This window comes from Oncorhynchus mykiss, chromosome 5, assembly GCF_013265735.2.
Source record: "Oncorhynchus mykiss isolate Arlee chromosome 5, USDA_OmykA_1.1, whole genome shotgun sequence".
NCBI lineage: Eukaryota > Metazoa > Chordata > Actinopteri > Salmoniformes > Salmonidae > Oncorhynchus > Oncorhynchus mykiss.
This window is the reverse complement of record NC_048569.1, coordinates 9,009,736-9,028,953: the sequence shown is the minus strand read 5'-3', so window position 1 is coordinate 9,028,953 and position 19,218 is coordinate 9,009,736. Positions and strand designations below refer to the sequence as shown.

Here is a 19,218-nt window from a genome sequence, read left to right as displayed (position 1 = left end):
TTGCTCCTAGTTTTATACAGATTTTCATTTTAGGCTCAAAAGAAGATGCCACAGGCCGCTCAGTGTTTGGTATGTGTTTTTTTCAGGTTTTTGTGTTTTTGGCACGTCTGTAACCCTAATGTCACAATGCATACTACTTAATTAGGCCAGTTAGGAAACGTAATAATGTCTACATTACCCATAATGCTCTGTATATCAGCTTCTATAGAACTATGTGAAAATCCATGAAAATCCATCATAAGTCTTTTGGTACAAACCTCACAATGACCAAGGGAACTATGGCTCTGCAAAAACAGGTGTTGGAGGTAATGACCAAGGAAGGGAATTATAATGAATCAAATAAGCACTAGGCCTAAAACTTAGGCAACAAACATGCAAAGTGTGGGCTTTAATAAAGAGAGGAACAAGGCTGATGTCTTTATAATGTATCACTTTATTGGCTACTCCATGTGGCTGGATGTATACAATATATGGTTAACATTTGTTATTACACCTTTATGGAGAAAAAAAAAAAAAAAAGCTAATATCTGGTTGCAATGACATTTAAGTATTAACCTCAAGACTAAACACCTTTTTTGCCAACAACGCATGATAAAACAAAAATTGTGTTTAAAAAAAATAATAATTACATAAATTACAAATCTGTAAAACAGGGTATCAAAGTTGAAGTTGAGCAACGTGTAACATACAAGCCCATAAGAAAGAGAATATGAGCATAAGGCTCAAACGGAATAAGGCTAAACATCAACAATTCCCACGCTAATATACTTATCATGTACAGTTCTTTCTTGTCTTATCACATGATGTATGTTGAGTAGTGACACATCCATGTTCCATGAGCAATATCAATCTACTGAGTATAACAATTATTTGATAAAGTTTTATTCCAAAATACTGTATCTAAGGAAGGTTTTAATAGGGAAATTCTGCCACTTTTCAACCTCATATTCATTATATCCAGCACATTACCAGTATCTCCATACTGCATGCATTTCTATGATCTGTGGTCCTAACAAATGCTTCTCTGTGACATAACATGGTATGGATTAAAAGTACGATTTTTTTTTTTGATTAAAAGTAAGACGTCGATTTTCAAAATCGGCAACGAGTTTCTAAAAATCACTTTTTAAACATTTGAACTTTTGATGATGTCATGTGCCATTTTAACATATATATAGACATATTAAGACAATGAAAATGGAGGTTGAAAAGTGGTGGAATTGCCCTGTAAACTCCCAATAAATGTTTCTGTCCATTCATCATCATACATTCTGCCAAATTGACACACTCCTGTCTCACGTAAAACCACAGTAAAAATCGTCTCTGGAGTAGGCCTACTACTATACAATTGAACATTTTGAAAACATTAACACAAGGCAACTTCAGGAATCCTTTGTCGAAAAGAAAAGACTTTGTGTTGCACAGAAACAGTAAGAACCTAAATTCTTCTGAATGGCTTTGCAACAAAGTGAGAACACTGTCCATGCCGGTCGCACCCGCAGCCCAAATGGTGAAAATGGTTCTCTTCATTGACGTTTTCTGTCGAGCGGCTTTCAGGGTTCAGGGTTCGTTTTATGACACTTCGCTAAAGGGGTCCTGCAGGGAAGAACCTGAGATCACTGATATCATTCGGATGCACCAGTGACAACTAAACAACCCATAAATAACATTCAGTCACTGTTTTTCCAATGCGTTCCCTTCACTTATTCATGGCGCTCAATTGAACTCAAACAAATTAAGTTCACAGAGCATTTCAGCTCTAGTTTGTTCCCCAGTCCTCCAGACTTTCGGTCCCCCTATGCCTCCGAGTGCATCTCCATGTCGTCAGTCTGTGGCAGGTCATTATCACCCAGTAATTCAGTTTCGGGGACTGTTGTGTCCTCTCCATGCCCCAGCCCATTCTGGGACGCACCGTCCGCCATGTCCTCCATGTTTGCCTTGGGGCTATCGCTGAGCAAGGCAGCTCGCTCCGTACCTGAGGCGTTGGAGGGCGCCGTGGTGACGTAACCCGTGGAGGTGGAGCCGCTGCCGCTGTGGTGCGATCCTGCCTTGGCCACCATCTGCGGCGGGTGGTGCGCCATCTGCTGGTGCGCCATTTGGTGCATGGACATCTGCATGGGGTAGAAGTTCTGCATGTATGGGTACGCGGGCATGGGCTGATAGCCGTTGACCGGGATGTAGAGCTGCTGCGGGTGCTGCTGCAGCATGGGCCGGTGCATCTGGCCCTTCATGGGCATGAACTGGGGCTGGGGGAAGGGCGAGTTCTTCTTGGGGTTGGCGTAGCGCGCGGCATTGGTTGCACTCATGCTGATGTTACTGATGGGGCTGGTGCTCAGGGAGCTGGTCTGGGTGGTGTTGCTGGTGCCCGAGGTCTGAGCCGAGCTGTTGTAGTTGGACAGGCTCTCCCAGGTGCGCAGGCGAGTGTGGATGTCCTTAAAGCGTGGGCGGCGTGCCGGGAACTCGCTCCAGCACTCTAGCATGAGTGTGTAGATCCAGGCGGGGCAGTCGTCGGGACAGGCCAGCACCTGACGGTTGCGCACCATCTCGATGACGTCCTGGTTGGAGTAGCCGCAGTAGGGCTGCAGGCCGTAGCTGAAGATCTCCCACAGCACCACACCGTAGGACCAGATGTCCGAGTCGGTAGAAAACTTCCCGTACATGATTGCCTCCGGGGACATCCAGCGGATGGGGAAGGGGCTGGTGCCCATCAGCTTGTAGTAGTCGGCTGAGTAGACCTCCCGGAAGAGGCCCAGGTCCAGGATCTTGACGTTGAGCTTGTCGCAGACCAAGATGTTGCGGGTAGCCAGATCCTTGTGTACCACGTGGTGGCTGGACAGATACTCCATGCCGGCGGCCACCTGTGTCACCACGTGCAGGAAGTCGGCCTGCTCCAGCGTGGACTTCACCGTCTTGTCGTCATCCGAGCTGCCCACATCTGAGTGTGGCGAGCGCATGACCAGAAACTCGTGTAGATCGCCCAGGCCCGAGTAGCTGAAGATCATGCTGATGGGTTGCTCTTTGGTCACCACGCCCAGCAGGCACACGATGTTGGGGTGCTGGAGGCGCGAGCGCAACATGGCCTCGTGGCGGAACTCCTCGCGGAGAGTGCCCTCGTCCTTGTCCTTGACCGTCTTGATGGCCACCACCTGGGTCTGCTCGCCGGGCGCCGTGCCGTATAGGTGGCCCTTGTAGACCTTGCCGAAGCGGTCCTCGCCCAGCTCCTCCATGAAGCGCACTGCTGAGAGGTTGATCTCCCGCAGCTTTGCCTGGGTCACAAGGGGAAAACAGAGAGAGAATTAGAGTTTTTTTTTAAACTGACACTGATTCATGCTGATGTTAAAATAACACATACAATAACAGTCAAAAGTTTGGACACACCTACTCATTCAAGGGTTTTTCTTTGTTTTTAGTATTTTCTACATTGTAGAATAATAGTGAAGACATCAAAACTATGAAAAAAGACATATGTAATCATGTAGTAACCAAAAGTGGTAAACAATCAAAATATATGTAACATTTTTGATTCTTCAAAGTAACCACCATTTGCCTTGATGACAGCTTTTCACACTCTTGGCATTCTCTCAACCAGCTTCATGAGGTAGTCACCTGGAATGCATTTCAATTAACAGGTGTGACTTAAAAGTTAATTAACTTAAAAGTTAATTTGTGGAATATCTTTCCTTCTTAATGCATTTGAGCCAATCAGTTGTGTTACAAGGAAGGGGTGGTATACAGAAGATAGCACTATTTGGTAAAAGACCAAGTCCATATCATGGCAAGAACAGCTCAAATAAGCAAAGAGAAATGACAGTCCATCACTACTTTAAGACATGACAGTCAGTCAATCTGGAACAAGTGCAGTCACAAAAACCAATATGATGGTATGAGGACCACCACAGGAAAGGAAGATCAGAGTTAACTCTGCTGCAAAGGATAAGGTCATTAGAGTTCACTATCTAGCCCATATGACACCAGTTAACCCCATATGACACCAGTTAACCCCATATGACACTAGTTAACCCCATATGGCACTAGTTAACCCCATATGGCACTAGTTAACCCCATATGGCACTAGTTGCCCCCATATGGCACTAGTTGCCCCCATATGGCACTAGTTGCCCCCATATGGCACTAGTTGCCCCCATACAACAGTAGTTACCCCCATACGACAGTAGTTACCCCCATATGACAGTAGTTACCCCCATACGACAGTAGTTACCCCCATACGACAGTAGTTAACCCCATGTGACAGTAGTTACCCCCATGTGACACTAGTTAACCCCATATGACAGTAGTTAACCCCATGTGACAGTAGCTAGCCAACACCATATGACAATAGCTAGCCAACCCCAAGACAGTAGCTAGCCCATATGACAGTAGCTAGCCAACCCCATATGACAGTAGCTAGCCCTATATGACGGTAGCTAGCCCCATATGACAGTAGCTAGCCAACCCCATATGACAGTAGCTAGCCAACCCCATATGACAGTAGCTAGCCAACCCCATATGACAGTAGCTAGCCAACCCCATGACAGTAGCTACCCCATATGACAGTAGCTAGCCAACCCCTTGACAGTAGCTAGCCCATATGACAGTAGCTAGCCTATATGACAGTAGCTAACCAACCCCTTGACAGTAGCTAGCCCATTTGACAGTAGTTAACCCCATATGACAGTAGTTAACCCCATGTGACAGTAGCTAGCCAACACCATATGACAGTAGCTAGCCAACACCATGACAGTAGCTAGCCAACCCCATATGACAGTAGCTAGCCAACCCCATATGACAGTAGCTAGCCAACCCCATATGACAGTAGCTAGCCAACACCATATGACAGTAGCTAGCCAACACCATATGACAGTAGCTAGCCCATATGACAGTAGCTAGCCCATATGACAGTAGCTAGCCAACCCCATATGACAGTAGCTAGCCAACCCCATATGACGGTAGCTAGCCCCATATGACAGTAGTTAGCATACATTACAGTAGTTAGCCCACCTGGTGCTTGTGCTGGTTGAGCAGTGGCAGCTCCATGTCCTGGCTGGGTGAGGCAGTGAGCTGACGGCGAGGGGGAGTGTCAGTGGGCTCCTTCTGCTTGTTGCGGCACATGCAGACCAGGAAGAAAAGGCAGGCGATGACCAGTGGGATGGCGATGCTGGGGATCAAGATGTACAGGATCTCCTTCTTCAGGTTCTCTGGCGGTGCTGGAGGGCAAAGGTCAAACAGGGTATGTCTTTAGTCAGCCTTAAACTGACAGTCAGCAGTATAATGTCGCCGCAAGCAGCACCTCACACATATAGGTAGTGAACACGTTGAAAGACTTTGCTCTCACACAGTGTATCTGCACATCTACACAGACACACTTCACGCTGCAATGTGGTAGCTATGGGACCAAAACAGAGGAATTTATTTGTTTGGAAATTGACCCAATATTGCGGTTTTACTTTGTGCATTGCTGACTCTACCTTGAACTGGGCCTAACTACTTTAGTGTTTTTATTGATTAAATGCAGATTTTCCAGATTCAGATTCTTGGACTGAAAAGCACTTTCAATGGAGATTCTTAACTGAGCCTAGATTTTAGTTCATTAAAGGTTTTATCTGGGTCCGGAAAAACCGGCCTATTATGTGTGTACATATAATGCAATGTAGAAACGTCCAAGTGTACTCATGTAAGAGGAATGGCATGGCATGTAGTAAAAGGTAACACTATCATTATGCACATATGGTACCACTGGCATCACAAACAAACACATTACTTTTTTACTACTCATCCTAACATTTTCCACCAGACTGGGACTCTTAGATCTCACACCTTTTATGTGAAGTGTGTGTGTGTGTGGGGGGGGGGGGGGGGGGGGGGCAAATCGGTGACAAAATTCTAAAAAGACATGCTCAGCTCTTATTAAGTTTAGTAAATAAGTATTTGGGTGCTGTAGCCCAGGAGTATTTTCCATGGAAATCAATGGCCAGCCATGAGGGTTCAGTACTCACTGCAGGGGCGGACGTCGCACAGGTCCACTCTGACCTGCTGGTCAAGGGTGAAGCACCAGGGACCCTCCATCTGGCCCCCGGGGTTACGGCAGAAGTTGTGGCCCCCTCGCAGCTCAGGATACTCCACAGGGGACAGGTGGTGGCTGTGGGGGTACTGGGCACTCCACGACTGGCAGGGGTAGCCCGACTTGGAGACGCTCACCGTGCCCTTGTAGTTGGCTCCGCTGCCATTGTAGCAGCTGTGATCTGTTGGCGAATCTTTCACGAAGATTAAAAGTTAGTTTTGGATGACTTCATCTATGTTTTTACAATGTTTGAATTATAACTGCCAGGAAATCAAATAAGGAAGAAGAAGGAAGTTTGAAGTTGTGTTGAGTTTCTTCAAATGTTGTTCTCCCTACCTAAATGTGCCAAAGTAACAATTTCCAGAAATGCCACAAGAGGGCCCCCTAGATACACAATACAAACAACCATAGTTCCTTGACCTGATGATGTAATGAAATGTAATTCAAAAATGTGCATATTACAAAATATAGGCGACAACGTGTGTCTGTCTATCCGTCTGTCCACCTCTGCCTGCATGCTTGTGTTCAGGTGTCCACCTACATGTCCTTGTCTTACATGTTCATGTCTATGTGTCTATGTCTATTGTCCACTTACATGTGCCCAGCTTGTCCAGGGGCACCCCGATCCTCATGCAGTTGGCAGCGTCGGGCGAGCTCGGGTGGGGCAGCAGGTGGCAGCTGGGCAGTTCCAGCTGCATAAGGATGAGAGGGTTGGAGCGGGCGATGGTGTACTCGGAGTAGCACAACTCGTTCTCTAGTGCCTCGCACTCATCACGGCACAGCTGGCGGCGCCGCGGGCCCCGAGCCCCCTCGTCGCACAGCGGGAACACGTAGTGGCAGAAGGAGGGGATGGCGAACTTGGAGCACTGGTCCGAGAGCTGCGTGGAAGTGCCGATCATGGTGAACGCAGCTGTGGGGGGAGAGCACGAGCAGTGAGTCATTATAGAGACTTGAGTTCAACACCTAGTGACCTCATCAAGAGGTTCAGAACTCTTAATGGACCCTGATTGTTCCGGGCTCCTATCCATTATGTGTCTCAGAGTAAGAGTGCTGATTCAGGATTAGGTGCCCACTGTCTATGTAAATCTTATTCATTATGACCTAAAAGGCAGAATTGACTAGATCAGCACTGCTACTCTGAGACATTTGATTGAATATGGGCCCTGGTCAAACTGCCCCATGAATTCGCAAGAATATATGATGGTGATGAGTTTGGCCAAATTTAGAGATGCCATTCAAAGAGTATATTCTGATTCTAGTATTTAGCCTTTCATTAGGATCTCCATTAGCTGCAGCACAGGTAGCATCTACTCTTCCTGGGGTCCATTCTGAAGCACTATTGTCTTTATATCAACTTTGGTATGCCATCAATGCAAAGTAAGCAAAGTGAACGGGAAACTCTTCCCATAAGCCTTTTTCTGTTTTGGGGGGGTTGGTCTTCTACTTGAGGTAGGGACACCATGTCCTCACTATAAGATATTATTACATAGAGGAGTGAAAGTAATGAAAGAAAATACCCTCATTTCCTGAGAGAACCCATGCCAAACAGAACAGGGTACGTCCTAAAAACGGCACCCCCTATTCCTCATGTAGGGCACTACTTTTGACCAGAGCCCTATGGTCAAAAGGGAATAGGGTGCCGTTTGTGATGCAGGCCGAGTTTGGGACAGAGGAATCATGGGGCAATATCTTCTCCGACAGAGTTATTGCTTCAAATGTATTTCATTTGAGGGGCTTAACGATAAGATTATACTTCTTAGTCATATTTTCTATGTCCTTATGGTATCTTAAACTCGAGTTGGGTAACTGTACTTGGCATCTGTTTTGTGTAAAAACCCGTGCATTCCGAAGGTTTAAAATGCCCCCCCCCCCCCCCCAGAACCCCCAATTTTACAGATCTGATATGTACCACGATCTGCCAGGGCAATTTTCACCAGTCAGATTTGGTTGCCATACATACTTTAATAGCCTCCAGATCTATACACAACTCAAGTAAAAACAATCCTTTCCTTATGCATCCTACAAAACGACCCTTCATCTACATCACGTGGAAAACATGGAAACGTTCAAAACACACATCATGCCTGTGCGAAGTGATTATGCATTTTTGTGTGCGGGTGTGAATAAGCAAGAGAGCGAGAGAAACAGACAGTGTTTTACTCCAGCAGAGCTTGTGACTCTGTATTTTGGCATACCTCCCCACGGGCAGCCCCGGGGACGTGCCTCCCCACGGGCAGCCCCGGGACGTGCCTCCCCACGGGCAGCCCAGGGACGTGCCTCCCCACGGGCAGCCCCGGGACGTGCCTCCCCACGGGCAGCCCCGGGGACGTGCCTCCCCACGGGCAGCCCCGGGGACGTGCCTTCCCACGGGCAGCCCCGGGACGTGCCTCCCCACGGGCAGCCCCGGGGACGTGCCTCCCCACGGGCAGCCCCGGGACGTGCCTCCCCACGGGCAGCCCCGGGACGTGCCTCCCCACGGGCAGCCCCGGGACGTGCCTCCCCACGGGCAGCCCCGGGGACGTGCCTCCCCACGGGCAGCCCCGGGGACGTGCCTTCCCACGGGCAGCCCCGGGACGTGCCTCCCCACGGGCAGCCCCGGGGACGTGCCTCCCCACGGGCAGCCCCAGGGACGTGCCTCCCCACGGGCTGCCCAGGGACATACCTTCTCATCGGCATTCCCGGGTCTAGGGTTGCAAAATTCCAGGAACTTTCAACAAATTCCCTGGTTTAAACCGAAATCTTGGTCGGAGGAATCCGGATTTCCTTCTTATTCCCTCTGGAATTTAGGAAAAACCAGGGAATTTATTGAAAGTTCCTGGAATTCTGGAACCATACCCAGGACATATGAGTCACAGTGAAAATAAAGAAGCGCTGTACGGTGGGTCAGAACATGATAATTAATATAAGTCGGCAGCAAATTGGCGAACAATAAATGATTGAGAGATAAATTCAAGGCACATCACTACTAAACCGACCAAGCAGACAAAGTCAAATCTGAATGACATGGGATCATTTTTATTCCAGTGTCCGGCTTTTCAATTCTAGGTGTTGAACTAAATATGGAACATTTACATTATGGCTAATAAATGCATGCATTATTGTCTAATAATGGACTAGCCTTGGAATGCAACATTATGGATGTCGTCAGGGTATTCTTGATCAATGCACTATGATTTAAATCAAAATAAGACAACACAACATTGTATCTCTCTGGTAGTAATAGAGACAAAACACAGTGTACTGAATTTGCCCCTAGATGGCCCTGATCTTGGTTCAGATTTGAAGTTTCCCCCGCCAATAGTGAAGGTTAGCATTTGGGGAGGGGAAGCTGATCCTAGATCTGTACCTAGTGGGAACTTTCCCCCCAGAGCATAACGGTGGTCGAGGGGGTGTGATCTCACCTGTGATGCGGTTCTCACTCTCTCCTTGCATCTGCAGAGATTCCACGTAGATGCTGCGGTTGCCGATGAAGCGGGCACAAGCGATGCCCAGGTAGGGCTGGCAGAAGCCCTTCTCATGCGTCCTGTAGGAACACAGACAGACAATGAACCACAGGTTCACTCAATGTTTCCCCTACCGTTGTATAGGCGGGGCGGAGCGAGAGAGAGACACACACACAGGATACAGAGAGCCTGTTCAGCCAGATATCTCTGCTAGGCTACATGCTAACACTAACATGCTACCGTATTACATGACAGCCTCTCCTGTGTACGCTGATGTACAGGTAGCCTGTGAGCTAACATAACAGCCTCTCCTGTGTACGCTGATGTACAGGTAGCCTGTGAGCTAACATAACAGCCTCTCCTGTGTACGCTGATGTACAGGTAGCCTGTGAGCTAACATAACAGCCTCTCCTGTGTACGCTGATGTACAGGTAGCCTGTGAGCTAACATAACAGCCTCTCCTGTTTGCGCTGATGTACAGGTAGCCTGTGAGCTAACATAACAGCCTCTCCTGTGTACGCTGATGTACAGGTAGCCTGTGAGCTAACATAACAGCCTCTCCTGTTTGCGCTGATGTACAGGTAGCCTGTGAGCTAACATAACAGCCTCTCCTGTTTACGCTGATGTACAGGTAGCCTGTGAGCTAACATAACAGCCTCTCCTGTTTACGCTGATGTACAGGTAGCCTGTGAGCTAACATAACAGCATCTCCTCCCAGCTAGCACAGTGGATCTGGGGCGATTTCGGCTGAGAGACGGGGGATTTGGCTGAGAATCAGACTCAGCCGACGTCATGTGGCCCGAGACTTGGCCGCTTCCGGCAGTATTACTTATGGCTAGGATGCGGGGATTGAGCTCGGGCCGATACCGGTGTGAGTTATCTGGCCCAAATGTATTACTTGGGGCTCGGGCAGATTGAGACTACTCTCTGGCAGATGATTACATGGGCTGCTTTGTATAATTAACATTTCTTTATTATTTTTTCCATATTTTCTCATTGTTTCTGTGAAAAAATACAATTAACATTTAAATTAAATTCTTTAAGAGTCCTGTGTAGTATTTTAGTATTTTGATACATTGTGCAAGACAAATGATAAGCATTAAAAACTTTGTGGATGGAGCCTCCCGAGTGAAGAAGGCTTCAGGGCGTCCAAGAAAGTCCAGCAAGCGCCAGGACCATCTCCTAAAGTTGATTCAGCTGTGGGATCGGTGCATCACCAGTACAGAGCTTGCTCAGGAATGGCAGCAGGCAGGTGTGAGTGCATCTGCACGCACAGTGAAGTGAAGAGTTTTGGAGGATGGCCTGGTGTCAAGAAGGGCAGGAAACAAGGTACTTCTCTCCAGGAAAAACATCAGGGACAGACTGATATTGTGCAAAAGGTACAGGGATTAGACTGCTGAGGACTGGGGTAAAGTCCCCTTTCCGATTGTTTGGGGCATCCGGAAAAAAGCTTGTCCAGAGAAGACAAGGTGAGTGCTACCATCAGTCCTGTGTCATGCCAACAGTAAAGCATCCTGAGACCATTCATGTGTGGGGTTGCTTCTCAGCCAAAGGAGTGGGCTCACTCACAATTTTGTCTAAGAACACAGCCGTGAATAAAGAACGGTACCAACACATCCTCAGAGAGCAACTTCTCCCAACCATCCAGGAACAGTTTGGTGACGAACAATGCCTTTTCCAGCATGATGGAGCACCTTGCCATAAGGCAAAAGTGATAACTAAGTGGCTCGGGGAACAAAACATCAATATTTTGGGTCCATGGCCAGGAAACTCCCCAGACCTTAATCCCATTGAGAACTTGTGGTCAATCCTCAAGAGGCGTGTAGACAAACAAAAACCCACAAATTCTGACAAACTCTAAGCATTGATTATGCAAGAATGGGTTGCCATCAGTCAGGATGTGGCCCAGAAGTTAATTGACAGCATGCCAGGGTGGATTGCAGAGGTCTTGAAAAAGAAGGGTCAACACTGCAAATATTGACTCTTTGCATCAGCTTCATGTAATTGTCAATAAAAGCCTTTGACACTTATGAAATGCTTGTAATTATACTTCAGTATTCCATAGTAACATCTGACAAAAATATCTAAAGACACTGAAGCAGCAAACTTTGTGGAAATTAATATTTGTGTCATTCTCAAAACTTTTGGCCACGACTGTATGGTGTTTCCTCTGACACAAAACTATTTTTTTGTGGATGGGTATAATAGTAATATTTAAAATTACAAACATTTGACAATTTGTATACATTTATTTAAATTTGCATCGGGCCGCTTCTGGGGGGGTTCTAGTAAGATGCCGGCAAAGTCGGCTGAATTCCGGTAGACGGAAACGGCCCGATGTAGACGGAAACGGCCCGATGTACTTGGTCCGATTCTGGGCAGTCATTCATTTTGATTCCAGGCCGAGTCAGACACTCGATTCCGGGCCAATTCAATAAATTCCGGCCACCCGGAAGAGGGACACTTTGGGGCCGATTCCTCATGGCTGTGTACGCTGATGTACAGGTAGCCTGTGAGCTAAACCAAAGAGAAATGTCTAATGTAATCTTGCCTTGTTTTGAAACTTTTCTCTGAGAACATTAGCATTTTGTGTTTGCATTGGGCTTAAATCTGGTTCCAGGTCAGTGAGGTAGCTGCCAGGGCCGACTACAGACTTTAATCCCCAACACAAACAAGCAGTGGGTTCAGTGACAAAACCTGTATGTTACTGAAACGTGAGACTTACCTTAGGTTTTACACATGATCTAGAATGGGTAGGAAGGGTTGCATAATTTTTCTGTATCCCTGAGAAGTTGTGTGTGACTTTCTGTGCAAATGTCTCTTTTCAGTAACTGGTATATGGAAACACATTGAACTGAGTGTGTAAACTCATTATACAGACTGAAGGTAGGCATATGAGCACTTTGTATAATCTGGTAGGCTGTTTGATTCAGTATCCTCTGTCTCTGTACAACCCTGTGTGGAGGAACCAGTGAGAGCTGGTCAAACTTTGAGCTTTTTGCCATTCTCAGTGCAGGAGGTACATAAAGCCCTGAAATCCTTAGATCAGAGAAAGCCTGCATGTCCCGATCTTCTTGATCCCTGCTTTTTAAAACTGGCAGCTGGTTTCATAGCTGAACCACTTACACATCTGTTCAATCTAAAACTGGAATATAATGAAATTCCAAGGATCTGGAAATCAGCATGTGTCCTACCACTTTTAAAAGAGGGAGATCTAACTCTTTAAAAAAAATTACAGGTCAATCTCAAAGCTGTCACCCTTAGCAAAAATACTTGAAACCCTTGTTAGTGAAAAGCTAAAATAGTTTTTATATACTAACTCTATTTGATCAATGTACCAATTGGGCTTCAGGAAGAAGCATAGCACAATTACAGCAGCCATTATATCACTGAAGGCTTGACCAAAAACAGCACTGTCTCACTTTTTATTGATCTCTCTAAGGCTTTTGATACAGTTGATCATGCTATACTGAGGCAGAGATTGTCGAGCGTAGGTCGCATGCAGTTGCATGTTTTGCTAACTATCTGTCTGATAGAACAATTTGATGGGCTCATGTCTGTTAAATTGTCTGTCTGTAATGGTGTGCTCTGTACTTGGTCCCCTCTTATTCAATATTTATATAAATAATTTAGACAAAAGTTTGCAAAATGCGCAACTTCACTTTTATGCTGATGATACTGTTATTTATTGTTGTGCCTGGTCTCTCACAAAAGCTTTCCAGATATTGCAAACTGCTTTTTATACTGTTCAACATACCTTGTGTCAATTGAAGCTTATCCAATTGAAGCTTATCCTCAATACTGACTAAATCAAGAAATAGATCTCTGAACCTTCACCTATCTCACCTATTCACCTACCTGTCGGCAATGATATTGATGCTGTAACCTCATATAGACATCTTGGAATTTTAATTGATGAAGGCCTCTCTTTTAAATTGCATGTTCCACAACTTACAAAAAAAATGTAAGCTGAAGTTGGGATTTTATTTTAGGAATAAGGCCTGTTTTTCTATTGAAGCCAGGAGGCTAGTATCAGCTACATTTATACCTTTACTAAACTATGGGGATATTTTATCTACTGCAAAACCCTTACGCACCACTACACTTTATATTCCAGGGTTGGCTGGCTTTCCTTAGTCATGCGTAGGCTCAGTCACTGGTATACTTTTATTTATAATGCCATTTTGGGTTTACTACCAACTTTTGGGGCATTTTGATTCTTCAGAAATGTGGTGGGTACTCTCTTTGTTCGTAGGACTTTATCCTGCATTCTGTTCCAAATGTCCGAACAGAATTTGGTAAAAGGGCTATTATGTATTCTGCTCCATCGACTTGGAATGCCTTAAAAAAATAGTTTTAAAATTGAATAACTTGTTTTTAAATCATTGATGCAGGATTTTGAGGCTGATCCCTTGACCTGTCAATGTTTTTAATTTGCTGTTTTATGATTTCGTTATACTCCTGTGATTTCTATGTTTTTTTACTATATTGTCTGTATATCATTTTGTAGTCTTGGCCAGGATAGGCATCAGTGATTTGTATTTCCTGCAACTTTCTGAAGAGGGAACGAGAATGCCCCTGTCTGTGCGCGTCTACTTCTTTGTGTAGCAGTTAGCGATAATGTTAACGATTACAGTCTTCTGGTAGAGACGGAAAGGCTTCCCCAAAAAAACATTCTCAATTAAATATTAACTACAAAGTAGCTTATTCTTACAGAATGATATCATGATTACTTTCATCAATCCAGTGGGTATTTGTTTTGTAAACTAACATCACGTGCGCTAAAAAAACACACCACTAAACAACAACCTCTTGCTAGGTGGACACTTGAATTACAGGGTAACTACCCAAAAATCTAAAATCAAACTTTTCCCAGACCTCAAAAGTGGTCTCCTGATGTGGTTTAAGCATAGTTGTGGATTTACATCCAATTATGTTGTTTTTCTATTTAAAAAGGTGTGATTTTGAGAACAAAAACCTGAATCAAAATAAATAAGTGAAAATAAATGTATTTTTCCAGATAATGTGGGCTATTTACTTCATCTTTCTGTTTTAATCAAATACAGAAGAACTAACATCAGTGTTAAAATGTAAATAAGTATTTAATCAAGAGAATACAGGTTAAATGAAAAAATAGAAATAAAGTTCAATGTTCTCTTACTTAGAAAATAGTCCTGATCATATAGGCCTAGACCTAGATCATTTCCAAAACAACTAACACACTGAACTCATACATTTTCAATCATTTACATTTTAAAGTCATGCCTTTCCTACACAATACCACAACAACAAAAAATCCAATCTGGGAGGTAAACACGAATAAGTATTCATTCACTTTGCTGTTAATTTCAAATGTAATGAAGGCATTAGAACATAACCAGAGGCCACCAAAAGAGAGCTCCTTCGGCCCGGGGGCGCCTGGCTGGCTACTTTTTCTATTTGGCTGGCTACTCTATGTACTTGTAGAAAACACTGCTTTGGATGTGCTTGAATCATACTTCCTCACAACAGAGAGTTGTCCGAGAGAGACGGGAAGAACATCGAATATCGCAAAGCTCCCAATCCTAAAACTCGGCTGCCGCTCATGGACCTCTCAGCTGACAGGCAGCCCCGTATGTATAGAAGACGTTGCCCTTAGACACTGACCTTAGGTCAGCTTTGCATCTTTCCCACTAATGGTTAAGGTTAGGATTGGGGAGGGGAAACTGATCCTAGATCTGTAGAAGACGTTGCCCTTAGACACTGATCTTAGGTCAGCTTAGCATCTTTCCCACTAATGGCTAAGGTTAGGTTTGGGGAGGGGAAACTGATCCTAGATCTGTACCAGGGAAAACTTCCCCCACAGCCAGCCCATATGGAAGCAGCAGGAGGAGGGAAGGGAAAAAGAAAGCCGCAGCACTGGGAAACAAAGCCACAATGACGTATGTCGACTCGCCAAGAGAGACTTCAGCATTCTAGAGTGTCCCGTGATCTGCCCTTTCCCAGATTAAAGAAAAGTGGGATCCAAGCAAAGGAAAAGACGTGGGCCAGTGGGGAGGTTTAAGGATTTCAACAACAGTACCGTACTACAACAACAGTACCGTACTACAACAACAGTACTGTACTACAACAACAGTACTGTACTACAACAACAGTACTGTACTACAACAACAGTACTGTACTACAACAACAGTACCGTACTACAACAACAGTACTGTACTACAACAACAGTACTGTACTACAACAACAGTACCGTACTACAACAACAGTACCGTGCTACAACAACAGTACTGTACTACAACAACAGTACCGTGCTACAACAACAGTACTGTACTACAACAACAGTACTGTACTACAACAACAGTACTATACTACAACAACAGTACTGTACTACAACAACAGTACTGTACTACAACAACAGTACTGTACTACAACAACAGTACCGTACTACAACAACAGTACCGTGCTACAACAACAGTACTGTGCTACAACAACAGTACTGTACTACAACAACAGTACTGTACTACAACAACAGTACTATACTACAACAGTACTGTACTACAACAACAGTACTATACTACAACAACAGTACTGTACTACAACAACAGTACTGTACTACAACAACAGTACTATACTACAACAACAGTACTGTACTACAACAACAGTACTATACTACAACAACAGTACTGTACTACAACAACAGTACTGTACTACAACAACAGTACTGTACTACAACAACAGTACTGTACTACAACAACAGTACTATACTACAACAACAGTACTGTACTTCAACAACAGTACTGTACTACAACAACAGTACCGTGCTACAACAACAGTACCGTGCTACAACAACAGTACTGTGCTACAACAACAGTACTGTACTACAACAACAGTACTGTACTACAACAACAGTACCGTACTACAACAACAGTACCGTACTACAACAACAGTACCGTGCTACAACAACAGTACTGTGCTACAACAACAGTACTGTACTACAACAACAGTACTGTACTACAACAACAGTACTGTACTACAACAACAGTACTGTACTACAACAACAGTACCGTACTACAACAACAGTACCGTGCTACAACAACAGTACCGTGCTACAACAACAGTACCGTACTACAACAACAGTACTGTACTACAACAACAGTACTGTACTACAACAACAGTACTGTACTACAACAACAGTACTGTACTACAACAACAGTACTGTGGGTTGGGAATCTTCGGGTAAAATTCCCATTATGTAAGACTCTTGTAGGTTACACAGTGTGCCTACCTTCCTTTAGTAAGAGTACTCTTGATACACTGTAGGCTTACCTTAGCCTTTGAGTGCAATGCGTTTGCTTTCCCTAAAGGATCTTGGTGCAGTAGTAAAATAAGAAGTGAGGACATCCTCTTTTCCAAACCCAAGCAAGCAATCCAGAGAACCTGATACTGATCTCTTAACCCGTACCAACACAAACTGTCTGGAGAGCTAGCTCAAGGCTGCGGTTACTGCTCGCTGCCCTTAACAACTGAATTTGGATCAGTTCTCTCTAACCCCAGTCTTGAGCTTAAGCAAGATTAACTATAACAACACTGGTCCAAAGCCAGTTGTTAAAAATGTACAATAACCACACACGGCTCTTGAATACAAGATTCATATTAAGGGAACATGCACACTTTCCAGCTAAAAGGCATGTCTTTCCCTAGGAACAGATCTAGGACCAGTTTAATCCTAAAGATTAATCATAACCACAATCCATACAGGACATAAACTGATCTCAGATCAGTGTCAAGGGGGCAACTTCATCCAACTCCGATTTAAAGGGATTTTGGCACTTAAACCTTTATTTTACTCACCCAGAGTCAGATGTCTCTGCTTGCAGTTTGAAGGAAGTTGAATGTAGCTTCTGGAGCAATTGCTAACTAGCATTAGCACAATGACTGGAAGTCTACAGGAACAGCTAGCATGCTACTGACACCTAGATATAGATTCGAGAGACTGGTGAGATCTAGTCTAAGGAGATCTGGGGCCTAAGGCTGTGTTTGGGCTTGCCCTGTAATCAGTAGCAGACGACCAGCCATCGTAAATCAATCTAGGTTATCTCAGGGAACACTAATCAGAGAGTGCTCATGCCTTGTGTGCATCGTGTACCTCAGTGTGTTTAGTCTTCCTCAGATTATCTATAATCCTCTTCACGGCAGTTATCGTTGACACCTCTGACTGAATCTTTCCCCTATGACCAATAATATTGTAGTGTCGTCATTCGTGGTTGGCTTCAATTGCTCACAAAAAAGCATCGGATACACGTGAAGTTGATTTGAGAGGTTGAGAGCCAAATTTCAAAACGTCAAAACATAGAGCAAAAAGCAGTCAATTGCCGTTACACCTCAGAGAAAGGAAACTTGCTTGATTCATAAATAAAAAGGAGAGCCTTTGTAGTTGTCCCTCAACGGAAGAGGTGGAAATGCAGGAGTAGATGTGGCAGGTAAACTGGGGGCATAATTGCATGTGGCGGGCCAACAAAGGCTACTTTGAAAACAGCCATGGCCCCTGGGGACTTCGTCCAGACTTTGTTCAGCCGTATTGTAAACAAAAAAAGGACTTACTAGAACCAGACTGCTTGAGAGCACATTGCTGCTGTAAAAGTTTAAAGGTCAGGAGCAACAGTGTTATGACATATTTTCTCCAATTCATGGGTTAAGTTTACAACAGCTTGGATAAATGGATCCTATTTTTCAGGGCGTTTTTTTTTTTGTTGCTTTTTTTTTTGTGCGATTTGTGCTTTCTCTCTATTCAAACAAATGGTACGTGTGAATGGATATGGTGCAGAGGGTGGCACCTCTAGGAAAGGAATGTCTGCTCCGTTCACTTCTCGTTTGCTTCAACGTCCTCCAGAGAGGCACGTTGCCAGGAGAGCTGTCAATGCTTTAAGCCCCGCAGTTCTTTCAGCATCAATATCCCACATGGTTACAATTTAACTCCAGTTTGGATCAACTGCGGGGGATTTTTGCCCAAAACGCACGTTTGAAGACTGAAGTTTAACAAGAATTACTGTAGGTTCGACTTCCTACTTTCTTACCTCCTTTTGGCCGACGAATGCGTGGTGAAGGTGAAAAATAAATACTTGCGTGAATAAAAGGGAGGACGGAAAACGTTTCCAACTGGACACAGTCGAAACGCAGCTACGGGAGCTAGAGTGTGTTAAAATGCTTGTGGGCACCGAGGGTCAGATGAGTTTCAGAACGAGAGAGAGGTCACTATAGTTTATAGCTACAGACTCAAAACCGACGGAAATAACTCTCTAAGGCTACTCTGGCATTGACATTGTTTATAGACTTATGGCATTGATTTACCTCCATGTTTTTACAAATGCAGCTCAAGCATTATTAGCACACATTCCACACAAAAAAAGTATTACAACTACATGTGTGTAGTGTATAATTGTGTGGTGTGTGGAAACTGAATTGGACATTTATGCACCAAAAAATAATATAATCATTAACTTCACTTAGCCCTCATTCACATCAGCTGGACTGAAAAACACAGGAATTGTATTTATAGAACATTTTTAAAAAGCCTTCATGTGGTGCGAGCAATTTCCAACAGCTTTTGATCGATGAGAGCATCTACTTCTGTAAAGCTGTGCCTTCCTTCTCGACCTCAACTACCTATTATCCTTGTGACTGCACAAAATATATAGAGAGTCTGGAACCTTCTCTATATTTATTCAAGAAGGTTGT

At 44.6% G+C, this 19,218-nt stretch overlaps 1 protein-coding gene across 2 annotated transcripts in view; it reads right to left on the bottom strand.

Moving 5' to 3' along the window:
• Positions 1 to 413: 413 nt before the first annotated feature.
• Positions 414 to 19,218, bottom strand: part of ror2 (receptor tyrosine kinase-like orphan receptor 2) — a 127,789-nt gene continuing 108,984 nt past the window's right edge. Inside the window, exons 5-9 of one of the 2 annotated variants that reach the window (XM_036976705.1) lie at positions 9,460 to 9,581; positions 6,654 to 6,968; positions 5,994 to 6,251; positions 4,999 to 5,204; positions 414 to 3,266 (exon numbers count right to left, since the gene is read on the bottom strand). In XM_036976705.1, coding sequence (XP_036832600.1) covers positions 1,797 to 3,266; positions 4,999 to 5,204; positions 5,994 to 6,251; positions 6,654 to 6,968; positions 9,460 to 9,581 — 2,371 coding nt within the window. In that variant the 3' untranslated portion in view covers positions 414 to 1,796. The remainder of the gene's footprint in view (positions 3,267 to 4,998; positions 5,205 to 5,993; positions 6,252 to 6,653; positions 6,969 to 9,459; positions 9,582 to 19,218) is intronic. The other variant, XM_036976706.1, reaches the window with a different exon arrangement.